At 32.4% G+C, this 8,696-nt stretch overlaps 3 protein-coding genes and 1 long non-coding RNA gene across 4 annotated transcripts in view; 3 read left to right on the top strand and 1 right to left on the bottom strand.

The window, feature by feature from the left end:
* LOC115240148 overlaps positions 1–5,327 on the bottom strand; it is a 7,590-nt gene extending 2,263 nt beyond the window's left edge. Inside the window, exons 1-5 of the long non-coding RNA XR_003884747.1 lie at positions 5,110–5,327; positions 2,919–3,052; positions 2,345–2,575; positions 2,081–2,252; positions 251–393 (exon numbers count right to left, since the gene is read on the bottom strand). This is a non-coding gene — a long non-coding RNA (uncharacterized LOC115240148). The remainder of the gene's footprint in view (positions 1–250; positions 394–2,080; positions 2,253–2,344; positions 2,576–2,918; positions 3,053–5,109) is intronic.
* LOC115240144 (enoyl-CoA hydratase domain-containing protein 3, mitochondrial) lies at positions 775–3,854 on the top strand. Its single transcript, XM_029815117.1, has 6 exons — positions 775–1,368; positions 1,775–1,840; positions 2,091–2,264; positions 2,337–2,524; positions 2,693–2,853; positions 2,930–3,854. Exons 1-6 carry the CDS (start codon positions 1,318–1,320, stop codon positions 3,157–3,159), a joined length of 870 nt encoding a protein of 289 aa, XP_029670977.1. The 5' UTR covers positions 775–1,317; the 3' UTR covers positions 3,160–3,854.
* A 141-nt stretch (positions 5,328–5,468) lies between the features above and the next one.
* LOC115240145 lies at positions 5,469–7,187 on the top strand. The gene is made up of 3 exons (XM_029815118.1): positions 5,469–5,798; positions 6,556–6,711; positions 6,845–7,187. Exons 1-3 carry the CDS (start codon positions 5,615–5,617, stop codon positions 7,081–7,083), a joined length of 579 nt encoding a protein of 192 aa, XP_029670978.1. The 5' UTR covers positions 5,469–5,614; the 3' UTR covers positions 7,084–7,187.
* Positions 7,188–7,300: 113 nt separating this feature from the next.
* The window catches only part of LOC115240147 (target of rapamycin complex 2 subunit MAPKAP1), a 3,935-nt gene continuing 2,539 nt past the window's right edge, over positions 7,301–8,696 (top strand). Inside the window, exons 1-3 of the mRNA XM_029815121.1 lie at positions 7,301–7,619; positions 7,918–8,058; positions 8,300–8,588. Coding sequence (XP_029670981.1) covers positions 7,547–7,619; positions 7,918–8,058; positions 8,300–8,588 — 503 coding nt within the window. The 5' untranslated portion in view covers positions 7,301–7,546. The remainder of the gene's footprint in view (positions 7,620–7,917; positions 8,059–8,299; positions 8,589–8,696) is intronic.

Raw genomic sequence — 8,696 nt, 5'->3', positions numbered from 1 at the left:
GCGCCGGAAGACGATGATGACGATGATGACGGGAAAAGTCGCGGAGTAAGCGGGACCGAGGATCTCTCGCCGTATTGTCGTTCACTGTCGTAAATATACAGCACACTCGGACCGAAAGAGTGCGCCGGAAACGGACGACGACGATGATGACGGGAAAAGTCGCGGAGTAAGCGGGACCGAGGATCTCTCGCCGTATTGTCGTTCACTGTCGTAAATATACACGCGACGATGCACACTCGGACTTACTTACCCTCAGCTTCAGCCATGTTAGTCGTTAAGGGAAACACTGGTCGTTATGGGAACGCACACCGTGCGTCATCGAGCTCTTCTCCACAGTTTGAAGTAGGGATCATATACTTTTTTCAATCTTTTTGCAATATTCACCATTTAAATCTGGAATATAAAGGAATTGTTATACTCTCTTTTATATAAAATTAAGAAATTAAAAAAGACACGTGAAAAAATTTCCAAATTTGCTTTTGATCTTCAAAATACAGATTACGTATGTTAAATAAATTGTACGCTTTTAAAATTAAGAAAATTAATTCACGATTAATCGGAATATTCTCAAGAAATCACATCTCTCATTTATTACTTTTACTTATAATTTAAGATTATTATCATCACGCTAATTTAAATCCGTTCTTATATTTTTTTTTTTGGACATTTGTCTAAAATGGATATGTACCATGTGCTGAATGTCAGATTTTGACATTTGTCATTCAAAGACGTGTGTGTTTAAGCTGTTTTCGTCACAACATGCGCACCTAAACGGTAACATAATATATCTATATTTGTTAACTGCACTATGTTGCATTTTATGAAATCACGAGAAATTGTGGACAGATTTAAAAAGAATTACAATAGATATGATGATAAACATTCCTCCATAATTAGTGAAATTCTTAAAGACATGAAATATTCAAATATATTAATATAATTATATGTATATAAAACGCATATATTAAATTTTATATTTCAATAAGATTTTAAAATCTTTTTTATAGCGTTTAAAGTTTAAAGCATTGTTCCTGTCATTTCCAAGATCATACAATATTTTACTACTTTTACCATTAAAATCTTATTGATAACATAATATTAAGAGATTTCTTCGTTTAAAATTTCGCGGGCTTACGACTAAATAATACGTCACTTATCATCATAATGATAATTAACCTTTATCAACGATAACCACTTTACTATACTTTGTGGACTAAGTGACATTAATGTATATCGGCATCGAATTTCAAATGCCTGATATATCTATTTGATTGACCTAAATCTTTTAGATGGAATAAGGTATAGCATCGTAACAAAATGATAGCCATCTGGAGATTCTTGATGAAAAATGATCCCACTGTTTCTCAGGTATTTTATGCTTTAATTATATATATTTAATTCATGCTGCATAAATATATAACAGTTGTATGTGTAACTATGTGTTGATTGATAAATGTGATTATTTGTGACTACATATATTGCTTCGCGTATTACAAGATTATATTTCTATTTTGTTTGCAACGAATATATTCCACTTGATATTACAAATGCTTCAAAGTGTTTGAATCGAACGATTCGAAGTCTTTGTAACGCCAAGTAAAATCCCTCTCAAAAGTCGCGCTTGCCCGAAGATGTTGACTCGAATCAACTCGAATCAAACAAACCGCGGGAACAATTTAAATAATACGCAGAAGCAAATTTTACAAGCTAATTTTGTAATGCCATCAAAAATCAATAATTTTAATCAATGACTTGATGTTATTGAATGATGCAGGGAATAAATATTACAAGAACGTTATCTACCGAAAGAAAATATGTGGAGACGACGGAAAAAGATGGGGTAAAAAAATATTGAACTATTTATCTTCAAATATTAATTACAAATGCTACTTCTTTTTATTTGGAGGAATTAAATCAAATTAATATTTTGAGAAACGTAATTCAAACTTATTGTAACTTTTATATAAATTTGATTTTTATTATTTAAGAATACCTCAAGAGAGAGGGAGAGAATTTAAATATTAATAATTTCTATTTATTATATATATTATTTGTCTTTACTAGATATTATTAGCCTCACCTTATTTCAGATCAGAACTATCCGTTTGAGCGATTCTGCCTCGCGTAACTCTCTATCGTTAGAGATGTTAAAGATTCTGCTAAAAGAGATCAAAAGAGACGAGGACAACAAGGATCTTCGATCGATCCTATTGATATCCGACTCTGGAAAAGTGTTTTCCGCCGGACACAACCTGAAGGAACTGGTTTGTAGGATTCCATTTCCATAAGACTTCTTTATATTCATTATATAGGAAAATCATTAGTTTGCGTTTTAGACAGCTACCAACGCTAAATTCCACAAGGACGTGTTCGAGACCTGTGCAGAACTCATGCGGACCATTAGTCAGAGCCCGGTGCCGGTGATCGCGGCGGTGGACGGTTTGGCAGCTGCAGCTGGTTGTCAGTTGGTCGCGGCATGTGACATCGCGGTGTGCACGGAAAGAAGTTCCTTTTCCACTCCAGGGTACTTTGCAAATAGCTTGTCTCATTACTTATTATCCTTTTGGCCATTATCCTGTAAAAATTACTATTTTTATTAGTACCATTATATTTACTGTTAATTGCTATATTTTCATTATATCAATAATCACTATTATTTCATTATATTAATATTATTATTATTATTCGGTAGGGCAAATCTCGGGATATTTTGTTCAACTCCGGGTATACCGCTGGTGCGCAACGTGCCAAGGAAGAGCGCGATGTATATGCTCTTCACGGGACTCCCTATTTCCGGCAGAGAAGCTTATGAGTGCGGTCTCGTTAGCAAAGTCGTGCCGAATGACAAGCTCGGTGAGTTACTATAAATTACTGCATGCGTTTACCTAATAAATTTTACACCTGAGTGATTTTCTTACTTTGATTTTAGACGAGGAAGTTCACCGAATTATAGATGCTATCAATGCGAAGAGTCGCTCGGTCATACACCTTGGCAAAACGTTCTTGTACGAGCAAATGGATCTTGATATATCGACGGCATATTTTCTTGGCACTGAAAAAATGGTAAACAATCTAAAGATGAAAGATGCGCAGGAAGGGATACGAAGTTTTTTAGAAAAAAGGAAGCCGGATTGGTCACATGATTACGAGAAGAATTAATTACGTCAATATTGACGTAATATAACATTGACTCATAATATTATGCGCGACTTTATCGTTTGTATTTTTTTCTTTCATCAAAAACAGATTACGAAAACTATCATACTTAATATAACATCTCTTTATACACGAGATTTTTTACAATTGATATTAGCCATGTAATTTTTTATGTATAATATAATTTTAATATTTTAATAATATAAGTTTTTTGAAAGAAATATGTTTCGTATATTACATCCTTTTAAATCAGTAATATTCTTAGCCTGGTTTACTAATCACACATAGAATGTGAATCTAGATATGATAATTAAGCAATATAAATATCAAAGTTAATTTTTGACAAAAGTAATTGTCAAATTATTCATTAAAAGATTATTTAGAAGTTTTTATTTTATGATAATTCCAAAATCTTCCGCTACTTAAGATCGTAAATATTTGAATATTGCACAATTTTTCGAAGAAAATGCTGTTGTATTTTGAAAGATATTGACGGAATCTGAATCTACAAACAATATTCTCAATTGTATTTATCGATTGTTATTGTTTGTTTGGTTTTCAAATAACTGACAATGAATTGTACGAGATCAGATTAAATCTTATGTAATATAATTAAAACGAATAAAATTGTTGTCACGTGCAATTTTGATTTTACAATTTCAAAAAACAATATATCTCTCGTGTGAGATAACCCCACAGAAGAAAAATAAACATAGGAACATATAGTGAATCATATAAATGAGCTAGATACACAATACAATTATCAAATGTAGCAAATGTACTTACAATGTTGATCAGAGGAAAAATTAACTGAGAATAATATGAAACTTCGATTTAATTTTAATTAAAACTAAGTTCGTACTTTTGTCATAGAAAAAAACAGAAAAAAGAGAGATTAATTAAAGAAATATTAGTTAATTTTTTAAAGTTTTATAATTCATCAAAATTGAAGCAATTATATATACTAATTATGTAATATATATATATATTATAATATAGTAAGATAGTAATTATTAATATAAATATTATTAATTATTAGTATATTAATATAGTAATTATTAATGTACATGTACGATTATATTAAATTTATGTTATAATGTATCAAAAAGTAATTGTAATTCCATGTAATCATGCCATTGAAACAGAATTTGAAGGTCAAGTTCATAGATCTCATATAAGAAACAATATTAATCAGTTTACAACAGCATGTATCATTTAATCTTTTATGTGCAAAATCTAAAATAAATATAATAACTGTATATTTTAAGCAAAGATCACATTAATATCTTTAATAACCAATGATTTATAAAAAACAATGTATTAAAAATACAAGAGAACGTGGCATGATATATTTGTTATTATAATTATTTACTTGGTATTTTCCGACATCTATGAAACTTTAGAAAAATTCTTATCTTCGCGTAGTATTTGTTTATTCCATAAAATTATGACATTTCTTGGAATCTTCCAAATTTTTTTCCTGTCAATTGTGAATTAAATAGATATTTACCAAATTGTCTGTTCCCAATCTTGCATTTTATTTAATATATGATATGATAAGCGATATTATTTAAAGTTATAGCTTAGGTATCACTAACTGATCTATTTATAATTTTTACATTATGATTTATATGAGAGATATTTACGAGAAACATTTACTAAAAGAAAGGAACGCGTGACCATTACAAGATTTGTGTGATAGTAAAAGCGCAAATATCGTCTGTTATTCTCGGCCTCGTTTTGATAAATTTGTTTGTCGTGATAACGCATTGCCTCCATTCGCGAGAAATCTCCGTTTGTGGTCTTACGTCAGGCTAATAAAATCTTGAAAATTGAGGTTTTCAGTATTTTATCTATTAAATGATTCACAGCAATCCAATATGTTCACGCAATCAAATATGTTCACAAGAACAAATATAATTTGCAAAGAATAAATTGCAAAGAAATATTCACATGCACATTTTTGAAGCATATTTCCAATATTATTTAGACACGTTTTTAAACTTTCACATCGCTACAACTATCAGATGGATTAGATAGATCAAACTATGATTCCCGATACAGAATGCTACACAGAAAAGATAGCTCAGTATGTGTTCTTGGATCCAAGATAAGGTCGGGTAAGTTCGCGGTGGTCGAGCAACGTCAGGTCGAGTATCTCGAAGGCCGTCGATATGCCGCTCTTATTATATCGCGTGAAATAAAAAAATTAATCTTTCTCTCTCTCTCTCTATCCGTCTCTATCTCATTTTCTTACTCGCTCTTTCCCCGACCGAGCTTATAAAAGATATCCGTCGTCGCGCCAGAGACCAGTATCACTCTGACTTATTATTTCGGTGCGCAAAGTCGAAGGAATACACACGACGTATCACACGCAAATAACGGACACAAAGCGGAAGTCGCTCGTCGACAAATTAATAAAAACGTCGACTATAAAGACAAAGCTCTTTCTTAGTTTATGAATCTTACCGAGACTATTATTGTTGGCAGCTATATGAGGCTTGAGATTTTCCAGAGCGCCGAAACTCGAAAAGTTGCAAGGCGAGACAGGAAGACAGGAAGCACGTGGAAGACGAGCCTGTCGAGACAAAGACGATTCACCAAAAGACAGATAACGGAGTTGTTCTTCGAGAATTGCATCGGTCAGTAGGATTTACAAAAAAAATGTAAACCACATTTAGCGAAGAGAAAGCATCGTGTTTTGAACGCGCGTTTTGAGTGCATCATTAAGAGCATCGATAACGTCTTTTACAGTTCGTTTCAGTTGTGTCATCTGCGATTAAAGTGGAACAATCATATATTTTCGAATTTTCTAGAAAGAAAAAAGAAATACAAAGTGTACAAGTGCAATTAAAATAAACATATTTTATGTCAATGTAATCCTGGTTTTTCAATCTTTAGTATGAAACACAGAAATGCTTTAGCAATAATAGTAAAAGAAGCAGGCTTTTGCAATTATCGTTGGGAATAAAGATCAAAGCTATTAATGATAGCAAAGTGATTAACGCGGAAGGAATGATATGATTGAGACATAAATAACCATAGGGAATCGTAACACACGCGCATGTATATGTCGCACTGTCGTTATTTTGATTTCTTAGATGAATAAGTCTTTGATTCGTATTTCTTCTCTGTAGAGCATTTATTAATAGTGACTAAATTAATTAATGGAATAGTAGATTTCATAAGAAATTTAAAAGTAATAAACACGCATACACATGTGATATCTTTATTGTATTTTGGAAATGTAAAGATTAAGCTCTTTCGCTATTCTCTATTAAAAATTCTCACTTTATTCTGGTAAATACATGCATGGAAAAAAATAGACAACAGTCCAGAATAGCGGGGGGCAAACTACGGGATTCTAGTATAACAATATTTCTTTTGTCTATATTGCAGATTGTGAAAAAATGGCTGCTGTTCCGCAAAGTGCTTTCGCAGTGCGCAAAGTTCGTTGTAACAACGAGCGCGCTGTTTCAATGTCCGTGAAAGGGGAGAAAGGAAAGAACGAAGAGAAGAAGGAAAATATCTTTAATTCCCGGCCTCATTTAGAAGGTATAATTCTCGCATAGTTTTCGCAACGTCTTTTTTATCAATTTAATTTTAATAATCGGAAAGAAAAACGCTTTCGCACTCTTACCTAATTCAATCGATCTTGAAGCGAATCTTACGGAATACTTATCCGCAGGCTGGGAGCTGACGCCGCTCAAGTACAACAGCAAGCTGATGAATAGTATTTGGGGTCTATACAACCGCTACTCTGTCCACAACTTCAAGAAGAACACCGATGCCGAGGAGGGGGCCCGCGACGGGGTGGCCGCGGCGATCTGGGGCGCGATTCTGGAGAATCGTCCCCCGGCCGCCAATGCCGTTGCTACCACCATCGCGGATGGCCCCCAAATTATGAGGACCCGAAGTAGCCTCTAAACATAATGTGGCCACTTGAATGTGAAAAATCGCTTAAAGATAATAATCGACAAGTGATCATTATTGTAATACAATAAAAAATAAATAAATAAGCAAAATATTACCACGTTGTGTGTGTGACAGCACTATATTATTATTATAGTAATAGAGATAAATTAGAATGAAGTTATAAATTTATCATTTTTATCCCACAAAATGTATTCATCCACGCACACATCGATGAAATTTCAAATTACATACATCGAATTCTGTTGAAGGTTAACACCATCTGTTGGCAATAACACAAATTTCGTGACGTGCGTGATGTAGTCAGATGTCAGATGTGTGGTGTGAAATCGATCTTTTGATTTGTAAAAAGACCGATCGACGAGTCGCCCAGTGGCGCGTTTTATCTCGACTTTGATTTTTGACTTTTTTCAACATACGGGGTGATATCTAGTCAATAAAAAAAAGAAGAGAAGAAATGGCTCTTTACGATAACCAATACTGGCTTCTGTCGCACATCAGGGACAGCTTTCTCGCTATGGACGATACAGGTATGTTTCTGGTAAACATAGGTTAGAATATCAATATATTAATCCTGAAACACCCATTGCTTTCTGATTCTGCATATTTTTTGATAATAACAATTCTTGATAAAACATCGATGACGCGTTTATCTCAAATATTAATATATATATTCTTTTTGTTAAATAGTCAATAAATTGATTTAAAAAAAAAAACTTAAGATTCCCTGATATAATATTATTATGACACAATTACTAATATAATACATTAATAATAATTAAATAAATAAGATGAACATATTATGTTGATATTACTTTTGCTTGGAAGGTATGTGCGAAATAGTAATGCTTGGAGAAGATATTCCTAAGCAGTTGAAGGCAAATGGAACATTGCAGTGCTATCCTGGTATGGAGGATAGCGATGATGAAGATCTAGATGCCATGGCAGAATCATATGACGTACAAATGGGTACATATATATCCATTTTTTCTTATTTTATATAAAGGCACTTAAGTATCATAAAACTGAAATTAGAATTCAAGAATTAATTTAGTTCAAAATTATTCATCTAAAATTTTAACAGCATTATATTTTACTTTTAACATTTGTCTATATACACAAATTATATATATAATATAAAATAAATGTTTAAGCAATTATTTTTAATTAAATTTTTTAATAAATAATTCTTTTACTTGCAATGTTCTAGACATGGAATTCAGTCATAGACAGAGATCCAATACTGCACAGAGATTGGAAAAGATGGACATAGAAAGAAAAAAGGCTGCAAAAGTTAAACATGTCAAATGGGAGCACAATCTTAATGCTGTCACACCTACAGACCAATCGGAATTGTTCCAAAGAAAGGATTTTCGTAAAAAAGCACCTGTGAAAAAGGGACAATCTCTCTTGTCGGAACAACTCGAGAAGTGTCCAAATTTACCACAGAATTCATTCAAAGATTATGTCAAGTTTGACGGCAACGTATGTTCTATTGGATTTTCTCATTTTTCTGTTTTAATATACAAGCTTATTTCCAAACTGTTTCACAAAAACTTTTATGTCGAAAGTTTTTGTAACAAAAATAAAAATGTATTCAGAAATTT

This window comes from Formica exsecta, unplaced genomic scaffold, assembly GCF_003651465.1.
Source record: "Formica exsecta isolate Colony F162 unplaced genomic scaffold, ASM365146v1 scaffold419, whole genome shotgun sequence".
NCBI lineage: Eukaryota > Metazoa > Arthropoda > Insecta > Hymenoptera > Formicidae > Formica > Formica exsecta.
This window is presented reverse-complemented; position numbering and strand designations above follow the sequence as displayed.